Genomic DNA, 17,885 nt, shown 5'->3' with positions numbered 1-17,885 from the left:
TTTCTCTTTACAACCTTGTTCTGCTCCTGCCCCAGCAGGTAGGCTAGATTTTGTGTGGATTAGCAAAAGTCATTTATTCCTCAAGATACTTTGCTATCGTTTGCCAGAGAATTGTCAAAATTGCTCTATAAATCTATGGTAAATCTACTACGTGGTGGGTGGTTGGATAGCTGTGCAAAAGCAGAGGCTCACAACCTTCACTGGATGCCACGCTGCCCCCATGAACGTCTGCAAGGCAACCCGGTGAAAAATCATGGCGTAAATCATCCGCGTTTCCTATCACCCATCTGGTACAAGGCTTGGCTCTCTCTTCCCTCCTCCCACAGGATGTGTGCTGCGATAGTGTGGGTTTGGGGACTAGAGGAGGCGTGAGTTATAAACAGTCTTAGAAACAGGCATTAAAAGCAGAGCCTTCAGGCTGACCAGCATTTACAAGCAGAGACACGGTAGCTATGTTTGTGTGTCTGTGAATGTATGCTAGTATGAGGGCGTGCTGACACTCCTTTAGAGAAGGAAGATCATAGTGTACAAATTAGTTAAATGGTACACAACGTGCAACTTCTAGGGGAAATGCCCAGTAGCTTCCATGAAATAGTCACTGACAACACAGCTATAATAATCAACCACAGTCACCACCATTTACCAAAGGGCACCTTACTCCCTATGTCTTGTTTTTCCCCAAGTTCCACAATCCCCACTGCCCAAGGATGAAACCATCATTCTTATCCTGCTTTCTTTCACAGACAAGGCCCTCTCTAGATCCAGGAGGGCACTTTCATAAGCTGCAAGTCATTACTCTTCTCTGAATATAGTTAAATTCATTTATCTCTATCTTCAGTGAGAAAAGGAAGGAAATTAGGCAGGAAAGACAGCACAATGCCTTCAAGAATGGCATATTCAAGGTCAAAATCTGCAACAATTGAGTTAAAAAAAATAATACACACAAATAACTGTGAGCAAAGTGTGCCTGCTTTGCAAAGCACAGTCCAGCCTAGAAGTCTTCAAGAAATGTTCCAGTGTACACAATGTGTTAACTGTGTGTTTGTGTGCTTGAGATTCTGTGAGATACCCTGCAGCTCATAAATACTGAAAAGGGACAGTTGCCATAGTAACTAAGTGCTATTTAATGAATACAGAAGAACGGAAGCTCATAGGATAGTCTTAAATTGCCAGAACGTGAGTTACTGCTACTGCTATAGGCTTGCAAGTAACTTACATGCCATCTTCACTAATAAGGTTTTTAACAAGTTGGCCCATTTGACTGGTCTCTGTCTTCACCACATAATACTGGAAGATTTTGTCTTGACATCACATGAAAATCACACTCTGGATTTCATCCTCCTGATTCTAAGTACCAAGATATCCTGCAGAAACGGGCCAAACATTTGGATTGGCAATGTGTCCTTAAATTTGAAGCTCTGACTCAAGTTGTGACGTGTTAGGACACATACCTCTGTCACAGCAATAGACCCTGGCTCAGTGGGCCGTCACGCTGCATACAGCAGACTCTTTTTTACTTCCAAAAAAGGTGAATGCTCCATATGCACAAAATGCAGTTTGTTTTGATTGTGCGATGACACAGAAGAGCTATTGGACTTGATTTTTGCAGAAATTTTTACAGGCTAGCAACATCTTAGGTAATCTTTCATCAGGATGTCCAAACCTTCTCTACAGACTCCCACTGCCAATCCTGTCTCACCATCCATCACCACATGTCAGATTCCTCACTCTGGAATCATCTGGCTTTTTACAAGTTTAAAAGAAAAAAAAAGCTTGGTGTACTGCTTTTCTTTCTCATCTCCCTCAGTCACTTTAATGCAACCCATTTTTAAGGTTACAGAGTGTGTTGCAAGCATGCTTACCTCACATGCCATTAAAAAGTAATGAGAATTAAAAAAAAAGAAAGGAAAACATCTATGTACCATGAAGCCAAAAATCATTAGCAAGTGCATCCATCCTCCAGGGGCTGGCTTGTTCTTGCATAACCAGCAGCTAGATTGGCCTCGTTGGGGCCCCTAGTTCAGGGTGGGCTGTGCGCTCCCCCTTCAGGCTCTTGGGTGAAATGCACATTGCTTTCATTTGGCATAGGTGGGCGATTGCTTTTGCTAAAACCTTTTGGGAAATTTGGAAGGAAAATTCTGTCCAGTCTCTAATGATGTGGTTAGACAGAAAGCTTTCACATCACCAGCCTTCAGATAATAATAAAATCATGTAAAATAAAAAGGGATATGTTGAAAAAAACCTATAGATACATCTATTTGTTCATTTAATTAAATAATGCTTCCCCACTAGATGAGCTCTATTTAAAACTGCCTTTATCTGTAATAAACAAAACGAAAACTGGAAGACAGGCAGCCCAGGGCCTCCTCATCCTTCTTCTCTCTTATACATCTTGAACCTGTTCTTTCTGCCTTATAACTCCAAACCTTAACTGCCCCTACCCAGACAGACCCTCCTATCCATGCCTTGGTTTATCTGACCTCCATGTTTAGCCGTGACTCTCAAGTCAGGGCTTCCCTCGTGGCTCAGACGGTAAAGAATCTGCCTGCCACACGGGAGACTAGAGTTCGATCCCTGGTTCAGGAAGATCAGGTCGAAAAGGAAATGGCAACCCATTCCAGTATTCTTGCCTGGAGAATTGGCCTGGCAGGCTACAGTCCATGGGGTCACAAAGAGTTGGACATGACTGAGTGACTAACACACACCCAGGATTAGAAGTGTCACTTTCTCTCCTCTCTTAATGGTGGGCCTATAGGTCTTTTGCCAATGACTGCACTAATACAAGAAGGATCTTTCTTCCTCTGAACTTCAGTGGTGCCTTGTTTTTGCTGAGCATGTGATATTCTTAACACATTCCTAGACTGTCAGTTTCCCAAAGGCAGGGCCTGGCTCTTGGATAACTTTGACCCTCATGCCTGTCTCTCAGCTCTGCTCCTTGCTGAGTGAATGCGTGAATGAACCAGGAAGATAGCTCTCTGTTAACTTCATTTTATTTTCCTATTATAAGAGTTGCTTAAAAAGCTAATTGCTTCCCAACCTCAAAATAAAGGGGACACAAGAAAAAGAAGACCTGTAAACCAGTTCTTTCTCTGTCGCTCAGAAAATCCTTTATTCATCTTCATTCATTCATTCTTTCAACAATTCTTTATTGATAACTTGCAGTAAGTTAAAAGTGTGAGGAAATAATGTTCTCCTCACTTTTCCTCTCATTTTAATCTTTGCTGAAGAAAATCTTTCCCATTTTCCTCATCAACCCTGGGATCCAACGGGGTCTCCTAAATTGCAGGCAGATTGTTTACCGTCTAGCCACCAGGGAAGCCCCTCAAAGACAAGAGAGAAATGAAAACACTCGGAGTGTTGACTGTCCTGTCTAATTCCTAGGCATGTGGACAGCCACTGGCAGGCCAGTCCCTGTGTATCTTCTCCTTAACCCTTCCCCTGGATATCCGTCTCCCGTTGGTACCAGCCTTAGGAGTCTCCTTGGCTCTCATAATGTCTGAGAACGATGCCAGCTCAGGTGTAAAGCATTGTCTTCCTTAGACAACTGGACAAAGAAAAACGACCTGAACTCAAGGTTGTGAATAATTCGCTTCCTTTACTTACACATTTATTGTTGCTTGGAAGATATTTATAGGCTGTGATTATGCCTCTTTGAGTCATGATTTTAGACTATATAAATTTAGACCACTCTCTCACCAGTGTTAGCTACTGATTTCTATAACATTCTTTGTTCTTCCTTTCCTATTCACTTGTTTCAGAATAATAGCCTATAATGATCCAGATGTTAAGTTCTTATTCTTTTTAAAGATCTATATATTACTTGCTTAATTTCCCTAATTTCTAGCCTAAAAAACTAACTTAAGGTCAAGCCAAAAAGCCTCTGTGCTTTTAAGTTTCTCTCTACCACTTTTTTACCAGTTCTCTAGTATTTCTTATATAATACCTGTCCTTCACTTTATAACAGTAATGATAACAGAAAATTAAATATTTGCATTTTTATATATGTGTCTTTTGGGGAATGGTTACATATTGGCCTTTGATTACTAGTTCTGAGTCTTCTCTCTTGATGTCTGCTTATTGTATATAACTAAAGGCTAAGCATAATGAAAACCAGTACAGCCTGAAAGCCTGCTGTGTAGGTCTGGTCCTAGGTCATCAGTGCTAAGCTGCAGGACCCAGGCTTATCATTTAAGGTCTCTGAATGTCCACTCTCTCATTTGTAATGAGATATTAATAATAATTATTATGCCTACTTCAGATGGCTTTTTTTAGAATCACATAAGAAATGTGAAAACGTTTTATAACCTAAGAAAGTGTTACACAAAAATAAGATATGTATTACTATGGTTATTTTACATTTATCTAGTTTGGCTGGTGTCATTCTTTGCGATACTTTTTTATTTTTAGGTGTTCTCAGCTATTTTGCCTGCAGTGACCAGGGAGGCAGAGGAACTATTGGGTTCTATTTCTCTGACTCTCAGAGTCTTTAAAAAACAAAAAAACTTTTCTTATTTTAATGTCCTTTTGAAACACAGAGAAATGTTATCTTTACTTGGCAGGATGTACTGAAATTTTCTAGCTCTCTTTGGATTTCTTTGACTTATATCTTACTTCTCCAAACCTTTAAGAATTTTCTCGAATCCACAGTCAGAATTTTTTGCACCATCATTATTCATCTTTTGCAATGTGAAAACTGCAGAATGTGAGAAATGGGGTCGAATAGGTGGTTGAAGAGACTCCGTGAATAATGAATCTGGAAGAATACAGGCATACCTTGGAGAGAGGGCAGGTTTGGTTCCAGAGCACTGGAATAAAGCGATTATCACAATGAAGCAAGTCACATGAATTTTTTGGTTCCCCAGGGCAAATAAAAGTCATGATCACCCTGTCCTGTAGTCTATTAAGTGTGCAATAGCATTATGTCTAAAGAAACACTATGCATACCTTAATGAAAAAATTATTCTATTGCTAAAAAAGGCTAGCCATCATCGGAGCCTTCAGCAAAGTCCTAATCTTTTGGCTGATGGAGGGTCTTGCTTGGATGTTGATGGCTGCAGGCTGATCAGGACGGTGGTTGCTGAAGGCTTCGGCGGCTGTGGCAATTTCTTTTTTATTATTATTTATTTATTTTTGGTTGTGTTGGATCTTCACTGCTCTGTGCAAGCTTTCTCTAGGCAAGTGAGCTTCTTCTTGTGGTGGCTTCTCTTGTTGCGGAACATGGGCTCTAGGGCATGCAGACTTCAGCAGCTGTGGTGCATGGGCTTAGCTGCCCCAAGGCATGTGGTATCTTCCCTGACCAGGTATGGAACGTGTCCCCTGCATTGGATTCTTAATCACTGGACCACAAGAGAAGTCTGGAAATTGTCTTAAAATAAGGCAACAATAAAGTCTGCTGCAATGATTGGCTCTTCCTTTCATGAAAAAAAAAATTTCTCCGCAGCATGCAATACTGTTTTATTACATTTTACCTACAGCAGAACTTTTTTCAAAATTGAAGTCAATCCTCTCAAACCTGGCCTCTGCTTTGTCAACTAAGCTTACAGAATATTGTAAATCCTTTGTTGTCATTTCAACACCTTCATAGTAACTTCATCTCAAGAAACCACTCTCTTTGCTTGCTCATGGGAAACTACTTTCCATCCATGAAATTTTATCATGAGATTCCAGCAATTAATTCATAACCTCAGGCTTCAAATTCGAGTTCTCTTGCTATTTCCACCACATGTACAGTTACTTTCTCCTCTGAAGTCTTGATTCCCTCAAAGTCATCCATGAGGGTTGGAATCAACTTCTTCCCAATGCTTGTGAATGTTGATATTTTGACCACTTCCCATGAATCACAAATGTTCTTAACAGCATCTAGAATGGTGAATCCTTTCCAAGAGGTTTTCATCCGACTTTCCGGATCCATCAGAGGGATCACTATCTAGGGCAACTGTAGTCTCCCCAAATGTATTGCTTAAACAATAAGACTTGAAAGTTGGAATTATTCCTGATCCATGAGCTGCAGAATGGATGTTGGATTAGCAGGCATGAAAACAACATGAGTCTCCATCAGAGGTTTTGGGTCACCAGGTACAGTCATATTTCAAAAGGACTTTTTTTTTTTCCTGAGAAGCAGGTCTCATGAGTGGACTTAAAATTCTCAGCAAACAGATGTACTGTCATCCAGACTTTGTTGGTCCATTTACAGAGTAGAAGCAGAGTAGGTTTAGCATAATTTTTAAGGGTCCTAAGACTTTCAGAATGGTAAATGAGCACTGGCTTTTACTTAAAGTCACCAACTGCATTAGCCCCTAACAAAAGAGTCAGCCTGTCCTTTGTAGCTTTGAAGTCAGGCATTGACTTCTCACTAGCTATGAAAGTCCTAGGCAGTATCTTCTTCTGATATTAGGAATATATAATGCATTTTCATTTACATTGACAATCTGTTGTGGGGTGTAGCCACCTTCACGAAATATTTTTGCTAGATTCTCTGGATAACTTGCTGCAGTTTCTACGTCAGCACTTGCTGCCTCACCTTGCAATTTTATGTGATGGAGATGACTTCTTTCCTGAAACCTCATGAACAAATCATTGCTAACTTCAAACCATGAATATTCTTCTGCAGTTTCCTCACGTCTCTCAGACTTCAGAGAATTGAAGAGAGGTAAAGCTCTGGATTAGGCTTTGGTTTAAGGGACTGTTATGGCTGGTCTGATCATCTATCCAGACCACTAAAACGTTCTTCATATCAGCAACAAGGCTGTTTCACTTTCTCATCACTCATGTGTTCACTGGAGGAGCACTCTTAATTTCCTTCAGGAACTTTTTCTTTGCATTCACCACTTGGCCAGCTGTTTGATGCATGAGGCCTCTCTTTCAGCCTATCTCAGCTTTCAGCATGCCTTCCTCACAAAGCTTAATGATTTTGAGCTTCTGATTTAAAGTGAGAGACATGAAATTGTTCCCTTTCCTTGAACACTTAGAGGCTGCTATAGGGTTATTAACTGGCTTAATTTCAATGCTGTTGTGTTACAGGGAATGGGAGGTACAAGAAGTGGGGAAGATATAAGCGAACGGCCATTGAGAAGAGTAGTGAGAACACACATAGCATGTGTCAAGCTCATTGTCTTGCATGGGCTCAGTTCATCCCCAAACAATTACAACAGTTACATCAAAGATCACTGATCACCATAACCGATATAATAATAATGAAAAAGTTTGAAATATTGCAAGAATTACCAAAATACGATGCAGAGACACAAACTGAGCAAATACTGTTGGGAAAATGGAGCCAACAGACTTGCTCCAAGCAGGTTTGCCACGATCCCTCAATCAGTTAAACACACGGTGTCTGAAGCCCAATAAAACAGGGTCTGTTCGCATAGACTTTTGTTTACCACCACATAACACCTTTAAACAAACGTCTCTTTGGTAATAGTAGATGGTCTTACCTATCCCCATTTACACATACACATGTGCATTGACACTCACTTGTGCACACACACATGCAATGTTAAAGTATGTGGGGTTTTCTCTATTAGCAGCTTCAGAGTTTATGAAAAACACGACCGGGATGCAGATGTCATCTGCATCAACATCCTATCAGGAGAAATGAACAAAGCTTCAGCCTCTACTGAATGCTTTTCTGAGTTGGTAGAATTGGCCAAACCTGCAACACTAACATAGAATTATGGAAATTGGAAACAAAAAGCTGGAGTCTACTGGGAACGACAGGCTCAAGATGCACTCAGCTGGAAAATGTGGAGGACTAAAAGTGACATCCTTTGTGCTGGAATTTTTCTATCTGAAAGCTTGAAAAAGGCTATAATTATTTTGAGTTTTCAATGCAACTCTTTTTAAACTAAGCCTTTCTTTTTCTTCATTGCTCTGTACCTTTCCTCCCCGTGAACTCAGGCGCTTGCCAAGCACTGAACTGGGAAAGTCATATTGGTTTTATACATGTATGCATTTCCACAGAAGACAAGCAACACAACTTTTGCATCTTCTATGCCAAGGAGAACAAAAGAATGTTTGTACAGTCAAATCTGTACCCTGTGCTTATAATACCTGAGCCTGCCTAAATAAATCACCTAAGAAGAAATGGCTGATTAAGGCCAATGAATGATTTCTTTGCAAGTTAGTGCTTTTTCTTCATGGAGAAGCCAAGTAATACAAAAACTTAGGCTTACCTTGTGGCTTTTGGGTCCCAAATCACAATGTCAGCATCTGAGCCCACAGCTATTCTTCCTTTTCTTGGATAGAGGTTAAAGATTTTCGCTGCATTTGTGCTGGTAACTGCCACAAACTGGTTTTCATCCATTTTGCCACTGTGCTATAAAACAATTCAAGGAAGAAAATACATTTCTTTTTCTGATAAATCATAAAAGACTAAAAATCTCCTATCAATAAAAGTAGACTTGTATCTCTTAGAACCAAATAGAACCACACCTAATTTTGTATACTGTGAGGCCAAACACGTCTGTGAATACTGATAAATCTTAAACAATCATAGTGATAATGATGGGGATGAATGTGGTTAAATATGGAAGCCTGAAAGTAACTTTTCAAAAACCTATCAGCTTAACAAAACACCTGCTCAGATTTTTCCCATTCTTCCCAGAATCACAGAGAAAAGGGCTAAATGTCAGTAATAGTACTTCCAATTCTTTTTACTTCCACCACCTACTACATTTATGATCTGGATTATTTATTGCAGACCTAAGATTTATAGATAAGATTTATAAGATAATCATGTAGATATTATATAGAATACTATAGAGTTAAAATAAGATAGGCCTATAAATCAGGTGACAACACTTAAAAAAAGAAATATCAACCAAGAGGTTCAGTTTTTGCTCTACTAAAATCTACATGAACCAACAGTCATGAACAGTCTGCTGCAAGAGATTTTAATATGGATAAACTTCAATGGGATGTGATCCTTCTAAATGATTTTTTTTTAATGTTGAGAGTTTATCCCTATACACACTTATATGGCAAGAGCATCCTTACGGTCTATTTAATTATCAAAGGATCTTGGCCTAAAAAGAAAAAAAAAAAACTTTAGGAACCACATCCTGAAGGTAACATTCCCATAAATAAACCATCCTAAAATTTCAGAAAATAACATAGGTTCCTGTATGTTATGAAGAAATCTCCAATCACTTTAGATCCACTTATACACTTAAAGATCACAGCATCTGGTCCCATCACTTCATGGGAAATAGATGGGGAAAAAGTGGAAACAGTGAGAGACTTTATTTTGGGGGGCTCCAAAATCACTGCAGATGGTGACTGCAGCCATGAAATTAAAAGACGCTTACTTTGGAAGGAAAGTTATGACCCACCTAAACAGCATATTCTAAAGCAAAGACATTACTTTACTTGCCGTCTAGTCAAGGCTATGGTTTTTCCAGTAGTCATGTATGGATGTGAGAGTTGGACTGTGAAGAAGGCTGAGCACCGAAGAATTGATGCTTTTGAACTGTGGTGTTGGAGAAGACTCTTGAGAGTCCCTCGGACTGCAAAGAGATCCAACCAGTCCATTCTGAAGGAGATCAGCCCTGGGATTTCTTTGGAAGGAATGATGCTAAAGCTGAAACTCCAGTCCTTTGGCCACCTCATGCAAAGAGTTGACTCATTGGAAAAGACTCTGATGCTGGGAGGGATTGGGAGCAGGAGGAGAAGGGGATGACAGAGGATAAGATGGTTGGATGGCATCACCGACTCGATGGACATGGGTTTGGGTGGACTCTGGGAGTCGGTGAGGCCTGGCATGCTGCAATTCATGGGGTCGCAAAGAGTCAGACATGACTGAGTGACTGAACTAACTAACTAATATAGTTTATATATTATAAAAATCTGCTGTAATGAAGTTACTCATTGTAGTTAACATAAGTTCAAAATGAAAGGTTGGACTGTTGTTATCAAGGTCTAAGCAAAGAGAACGAGAAGGAAAGCCATATGGGATGATTAGAGGAGAAGTGAAAGGGCGTGGAGAAGACAAAGGGCAGAAGACAGGGCCGGAGAGATGCTCTGAAGACCCTTACATGTGAATGAATTGTTTAAATATCATCCAAGAAGTAATGTAGAAAATGAAAGGGTTTTAGGGAAGAAAGTAGCATGAGTATACCCTGGTGTCTGAAACACAATGATGGTCCTAGAGTATAGGGTAGATGGTAGCAAGCCAGAGTGGAGGCAGGGACACCAGCTGTGAGACTACCACAATGGTCCAAACAAGACAAGGGATGCCAAGCAGAATGGTAGAGATGAAGGTGTAAATAAGGAGGCATTTGGAAATAAAATTGACAAGACCTGGTTAAAAAAAAAAATTAGGGCTCTCAATGAGTGGTATGTGCAAGGGATTCTGGGTGTAGATGTGATTATTCCTTTTCTTTTTAAAAATTTTTTTGGCTGCATCATACTGCATGTGGAATCTTAGTTCCCTGACCAGGGATTGAACCCATACCTCCTATATCAGAAGCTCAGAGTCTTAACAACTAGATCACCAAGGAAGTCCAGAGATGTGATTATTACATCATTAAAGGGAGGGGTTCTGAGAGATAGATGAGAATGGCATGACAATGGAGACCTCAGGTCCTACCCAGCAAGTCTTCACTGCTGATCTTTACGACTACACTCGTCAGCTGCCTGGATAGGCTCATGTATGAACATTTAGCCATTTGATTATTCTTCATCCTCAGGTAGTGAAAGTGAAAGTGACGTCGCTCAGTCATATCTGACTCTTTGCGACCCCATGGACTGTAGCCTATCAGGCTCCTCCGTCTATGGGATTTTCCAGGCAAGAGTGCTGGAGTGGATTGGCATTTCCTTAACTTTTAAACTGTGAAATTAAAAGAAAATCTCTGTGCTTTGGATTTATGATTTATGTGAACCTCATACAGTAGCTTTTTAACCATAATATTCAAAAGTTCTTTAAAAGGGACATCTACATTTTTATATGAAAAAGGGGTACAAACGTAATAAAAATCATCATGTCTTTTCAATCATTCCAAGTGTTTATATCAGTGACACATGAGGAACTGGGATTCACAAACTTGGAAATCAGATAGAAGGGCTATTACATTTCAAAGACTTCAAGAATAATCCTCTTGGTACCCAATATAAACTTATACTCTGATGTCTGCACCATGGCACAAAGCACCCTCTAAACTATGCAGAGAAGAAAAGTACTTTTCGTTAGTATCTTGGGAGATGGCATGGTGGTGGTGATGTGGCAGTATTCCCAGTGGCCACTTCTGTGAAAACAATCAAGAAGCTTCTCATGAAGGCTTCTGGAACTTTGGTCCTAAAATAGACCAGATCCTCGTTGAAGAATTCAGCAAAACAAACTGAATTCCATGACACTCACCACGCCTTTTTCCCATATTATCGACATCCGGTCCTCCACACCATTCACTCCATTGGGAATCTTGGTAAAATCATCCTTCCCAAGAGCTTTCTGGCAGCTGTTGAAAGTACAGTTGTCAGACCCTGTGGTGGTTAGGTCATCGCTGTAAAAGAGATACACATGAGAGCCGAGGTGGGTGAGGAGATAGAAAATGTCAGGAGGAAACCACCGTACCTTTCCCTGGTCTCCTGACCCCATTCTCAACTGAAACTCAGAAAACCGCAATGGAGAATGTGCAGCTTGTCAAGGCTGGAAGGAAGTGGCAAGTGAACTCTTATACAGTCTATTGTGAAAAGCTCTTTGTTAGCTCGGATCTGAGTATCTGTGAATGGGGAATGTCAAAATGTCCACGAATGGTGTATTCATCAACAAAAATGATCATAATGCACCACCCCCCCATGCCAAAAAGCATCTGTAAATGGTCCGAATGGTCTTTCATGGGGATAACCTGCTCTGAGGGCAGGATTTTGCCTTTTACCTGTGGCCCTTCCCTAGATCACCATCTTTTGTATCTCTACTACAGGCGTATCCAGTTCCTGGGTTATATCAGCACGGAAAATATTCAAGAATATTCTGTCTGATAAAAATAGGGCATACAGAAGAGACCCGGCCCTAAGCAACAAGAGACAGAAAAGACAACCAAAAAAATCAAAGCAGAGAAAACTTCAGGAAAAATGATCTGATTTCGCTGTGGTCAGGAGAGGTTTGGACACAACATCATAATGTAATTAAGCCAATACTTTTTGGTCCCCAGGGCCTGTCAGGTCAAGAACAGAAGACTGGGAGGTCAATGGAAGGTCCAGATGGTAGCACACACTCTCCTACACTCAAATCCTTCACATTTTGAGACTTGAAAAACATCTTAATTTGGCAAAACATTTCACAGTCATCTGCTAATTGATTACTTAGCCAACAGATTCATGAGGAAGTCAGGCGTTGAAGGGTCCGGTCGCAGGGGTGGACCCATAACGTGATGGGCGGCATGGAGCCATTCTCTGTCCCAGTGGTGGGTGCCATCTGTGCCGAGACCTGCTGCGATGGGTTCTCCATAGACCACCTTCCCTGGAAAGTTCAAAGAAAGTGATCAGCACCTCCATTTGCTCTTAAGAGAGCTGACTGACAAACACCTAAGTATCAGTCTCTCTGTCCTAGCTAAACCATCATGTACCTTTGTCTCTCACCTCTCCAGTGGCTCTAGATTGAAAACTAAAATCTCCTATTTATTGAGCCTTTACTACGGCCCAGTCAATGTGCATTGCAGCTTGTGGTAGATGACTGCACCCACTCACTGATACTAGGCTTGGCCTCATGACTTCCTTTGGCCAATTAAATATGAACAGAAATGCCACGTGCTGCTTCCGGGCAGAAGCTATTAAAGCCACAATGAGTCTTGCCTCTGTCATGAGACCAGTGGAAGCTGCTTCTTCCACTGGTGGTGTGTCTCAGAATGAAGAGAATATGGAGCAGGGCAGAGCCAACTGATGATGGATGAATGAAAAACAGATCTCTGCTGCTGTGAGATATTGACGTTTTAGGTTAATTTGTTACTGGAGCATAACATAGCAAAAGCTGGCTGATATATATATGCCATTTTAATGGAATCTTCTCAAAAACCCTATCTGGAAAATGCTATTATTATCTCCATTAAAGGAAGAGCCTTGGGCATATATTTAGAGAAAACTATAATTGGAGAAGGCAATGGCACCCCGCTCCAGTACTCTTGCCTGGAAAATGCCATGGGCGGAGGGGCCTGGTAGGCTGCAGTCCATGGGGTTGCTAAGAGTTGGACATGACTGAGGGACTTCACTTTCATTCATTGGAGAAGGAAATGGCAACCCACTCCAGCGTTCTTGCCTGGAGAATCCCAGTGGCGGGGGAGCCTGGTGGGCTGCCGTCTATGGGGTTGCACAGAGTCGGACACGACTGAAGCGACTTAGCATAACTGAGAAGGATACATGCATTCCAATATTCACTGCAGCGATATTAACGACAGCTGAAGCATAGCAGCAATAGAAATGTCCACCAACAAACGAAAGAAGAAAGAAGATGTGGTGCATACACACAATGGAACATTACTCAGCCATAGGAAAGAATGACATAACGACATTTGTAGAAACATGGATGGACCTGGAGATGATCATACTAAGTGCAGTCAACCAGACAGAGAAAGACAGATACCGTATCATATTGCTTCTGTGCGGACTCTTAAGAAAAAAGATACAAACGAACTTATTTACAAAACAGAAATAGATCCACAGACACAGAAAACGTATGGGTTACCAAGAGAGGCATACATTAGGAGTTTAGGATTAACAAATACACACTCCCATTGGGTTAGCCAAAAGATTCATTCAGGTTTTTCCCAACATCTTATGGAAAAACCCGAATGAAAATTTTGGCCAACCCAGTATATATAAAAAATACATAAACACCAAGAACCTACTGTATAACAGAGGGATCTATATTTAATATTTTAAAATAACCTAGAAGGGAAAAGAATCTGAAAAAGAATATATATATATACTGTATATATGTATGCATGACTAAGTTACTTTGTTGTACACCTGGAACTAACACAACATTGTAAATCAACTATATTTCAATAAATAAATACATTTCAAAAGGCAAGGCTAAGGCTTATAGGGTTAAACAACTTCTGTACAGTTAAATTGCAACTCAACACAAGTGGGGGGAGGAAGTAGGATCTGAATCCAGGCATTTTGATTCCATCAATCCTAATCTCTGCACTATGCTACTCTGATGATAATGACAACATTAGAGCCCAACCACAAATAGATTGATCATCTTTCCGCACTCTTAAGGTACAAAAACCTCCTCTAAAATCTTACGTTAAATAAAAGAACACTCAGATAATAAAATTGTAGCCAGAAATGCATATTTATAAAATCATGCAAATGAGACTATCAAAAGCACACAATGTTAGAAAAGTTAATAGCATGTACTGAATTTAAATTTAAAATCAGGAGCCTATCTCTGATTAGCATTTGTCAGCACTATAATAGATTCGCTGGCATCCACCTGATCACATCCAAGATGTCTTGAAGGAGAATACACAGAAGAGAGAGGCTGGCGCCCCAGTTACTTCACTCTGGTTAACCAGATGCGAGACCTTAGTTAAAATCCTGATATACAACTGAAATCCACTGATTTCCACAGAGAGTCCTGACAGTGGATAGCCACCAGCTGCCTGATTCGTGCTGAATTGGAATGTAGCACAGGTCATTTCTCTCCCAAACAAGCCATTTTCTTCCAGTGAGCCTAGGAATTTGAAAAACCCTGAAAGCAAAGCTGCTTGAAGCCTAACCAACTTTGCCTCTTAACTAACCCAGTATCAAACCACAGTCAATGAAATGTATCCTCTGAGAACTTTCTGTTGTTTAGCCACTAAGTCGTGTCTGACTCTCACAACCCCATGGACTGTAGCCTGCCAGGCTCCTCTGTACATGGAATTCTCCAGGCAAAAATACTGGAGTGGGTTGCCATTCCCTTCTCCAGGGGACCTTCCTGAACCAGGGATCGAACCCAAATCCCCTGTGTCTCCTGCACTGCACTGCAAGCAGATTCTTTACTGCTGAGCCACTGGGAAAGCCCCAAACTAAGAGGTAATGCACTATTTATTGGAGAGAAAACAGGACAGACATGGCATTTTATTTGCAGGTGCAAAGAGACCTTCTTAGTCCAAGAGAACTCTTAACAGATAGTTTAGACAATGAGAAACTCAGATACTTGATCTGCAAACTTAACAAGTTGCCAACTCAGGATTTTTCATGGTGCTTCATCACAGAGGAAAGATTCTTATCACATGTTCTATTCAATCATTTGGCCCATCAAGGTGGTATGGGAATATAGTTCCAAAAGTTCTACAATTTTAATAGCTCTCTGGAAAAATTAAAAGTGTCAGCATCTACCAGGAGTCTGCCAGGGTTGTTTTGAAACCAGATGACAGGCAATTTCCTTGGCAGGGCTTAGCACCTTTAAAATGTGATATGCCACTTAACAAACTCTCCAATAATAGGGCTATTTTCAACTGACTCCCCATTAAGTATCTTTAAATAATTTTAAAAAGTAAAAATTCCTAATTACTCTTCCCTGTATTTCACAATGGTTCTAAGACACTTTTACAAGACTAACCAGCAGGAAAGCAGTGAAAAGAAAACAAGGGGCCTAGGTAATTTATAAGTTGAAAAATTAAACTAGATAATTCAGCATAATGGTGGGTTCTGTTATTTGGGGGCCAAAGATAAAGTAGTAATAAAAAATATAACTTATGTAGTGCTCTCTGGAGTTTGCAGATGTAGCTTCAAGATCATATATCTTATTTGACCTTCATGGAAACCCAAACACTGGTTTGACAGATAAAGAAACACATTCAGGACTTTGCTGGAAGCCCAATGGTTAAGGCTTTGCTTTCCAGTGCAGGGGGTACAGGTTTGATCCTTGGTCAGGAAGCTAAGATCCCATATGAGTCATGGCCAAAAACCCAAAACATAAAGCAGAAGTAATATTGTAACAAATTTAATAAAGACTTTAAAAATAGACCACACAAAAACTGAAAGAAAAAAAAACTGACCCCCTGATAAGACTAATTTGTCCAAGACACAGGAGTAAGTGGTACATGAGAATTATGGAACCCTAGTATACTAATATGCCAAAGCCTTTGACTGTGTGGATCACAAGAAACTGTGGAAAATTCTGAAAGAGGTGGGAATACCAGACCACCTGACCTGCCTCTTGAGAAACCTATATGCAGGTCAGGAAGCAACAGTTAGAACTGGACATGGAACAACAGACTGGTTCCAAATAGGAAAAGGAGTACGTCAAGGCTGTATATTGTCACCCTGCTTATTTAACTTCTATGCAGAGTACATCATGAGAAACGCTGGGCTGGAAGAAGCACAAGCTGGAATCAAGATTGCCGGGAGAAATATCAATAACCTCAGATATGCAGATGACACCACCCTTATGGCAGAAAGTGAGGAGGAACTAAAAAGCCTGTTGATGAAAGTGAAAGAGGAGAGTGAAAAAGTTGGCTTAAAGCTCAACATTCAGAAAATGAAGATCATGGCATCTGGTCCCATCACTTCATGGGAAATAGATGGGGAAACAGTAAAAACAGTGTCAGACTTTATTTTGGGGGGCTCCAAAATCACTGCAGATGGTGACTGCAGCTATGAAACTAAAAGACACTCCTTGGAAGAAAAGTTATGAGCAACCTAGACAGCACATTCAAAAGCAGAGACATTACTTTGCTGACTAAGGTTCATCTAGTCAAGGCTATGGTTTTTCCAGTAGTCATGTATGGATGTGAGAGTTGGACTGTGAAGAAAGCTGAGCGCCGAAGAATTGATGCTTTTGAACTGTGGTGTCGGAGAAGACTTTGAGAGTCCCTTGGACTGCAAGGAGATCCAACCAGTCCATTCTGAAGGAAATCAGCCCTGGGATTTCTTTGGAAGGAATGATGCTAAAGCTGAAACTCCAGTACTTTGGCCACCTCATGCTAAGAGTTGACTCATTGGAAAAGACTCTGATGCTGGGAGGGATTGGGGGCAGGAGGAGAAGGGGATGACCGAGGATGAGATGGCTGGATGGCATCACTGACTCGATGGACGTGAGTCTGAGTGAACTCCGGGAGTTAGTGATGGACAGGGAGGCCTGGCGTGCTGCGATTCATGGGGTCGCAGAGTCGGACATGACTGAGCGACTGAACTGAACTGAGTACACTAATAACATACCACACATAGGCACTATGTTAGTAAGGAAAGTATTATTTTTCATTTCTTGGTAAAGAGCATATATTTTCAAAAGTCAACCATCAGATCTGTGGACTTGGTTAAGCGATTTTCCAATTTCACTTACTGGTTTGATTTACTATACTTAACAGGTTGGTAATGAAAAGTCTTAGATCTGTTCTCTCTTGATTCTATTCAAGACCAGATGGTTTCAGCAACCCTTGGGATATAGTACATCTCCATCACTAATGTCCTCCCACTGTCTCAGCAAGTTTCACAGTATGTTGTACCCTGCCTCCCCATGCATGTTCTCTCCTTCTTTCTCCATCCTTTGGCTCAAAACCAACAAAGAATCTGCACTTATGATGCAATCTCCCAGTTGAAGGAGTTCTGCTCTCTGAGAGATTCTTAAGATTTCTAAATAATGAAACATGTCAGATCAACCCAAACTGCCCCCATCCCTGGCCAGACAATCTTAATAAAATCACTGTTTATTAAATGAAAGTGAGAAAGCAGATGTTAACATCTTGTCTACATTTGGGAGCTGCATTTAATCAAGTCACGGCATCTTTTAGAAAAGGTTGAAAGATGCAGAAAAGCTGGCATAGGTGCCCAAGAGCAGAAGCATTGGTTACCAAACAGAAGACCAAACACTTTCATGAAAAAAATTTGTCCCAGCTTGAAAGACAGAGTAGAACCTTACTGGACTTCAGATTCAAAACATTACACTTATAAAGGAA

The 17,885-nt window shown here is 40.7% G+C and overlaps 1 protein-coding gene across 1 annotated transcript in view; it reads right to left on the bottom strand.

Annotated features, from left to right (window-relative positions):
• DPYS (dihydropyrimidinase) overlaps positions 1-17,885 on the bottom strand; it is a 97,855-nt gene that overhangs the window by 35,640 nt on the left and 44,330 nt on the right. Inside the window, exons 5-7 of the mRNA XM_052651666.1 lie at positions 12,301-12,457; positions 11,357-11,498; positions 8,175-8,317 (exon numbers count right to left, since the gene is read on the bottom strand). Of these exons, the coding sequence (XP_052507626.1) occupies positions 8,175-8,317; positions 11,357-11,498; positions 12,301-12,457 (442 nt within the window). The remainder of the gene's footprint in view (positions 1-8,174; positions 8,318-11,356; positions 11,499-12,300; positions 12,458-17,885) is intronic.

This window comes from Budorcas taxicolor, chromosome 14 (genome assembly GCF_023091745.1).
Source record: "Budorcas taxicolor isolate Tak-1 chromosome 14, Takin1.1, whole genome shotgun sequence".
Taxonomy (NCBI): domain Eukaryota; kingdom Metazoa; phylum Chordata; class Mammalia; order Artiodactyla; family Bovidae; genus Budorcas; species Budorcas taxicolor.
This window is presented reverse-complemented; position numbering and strand designations above follow the sequence as displayed.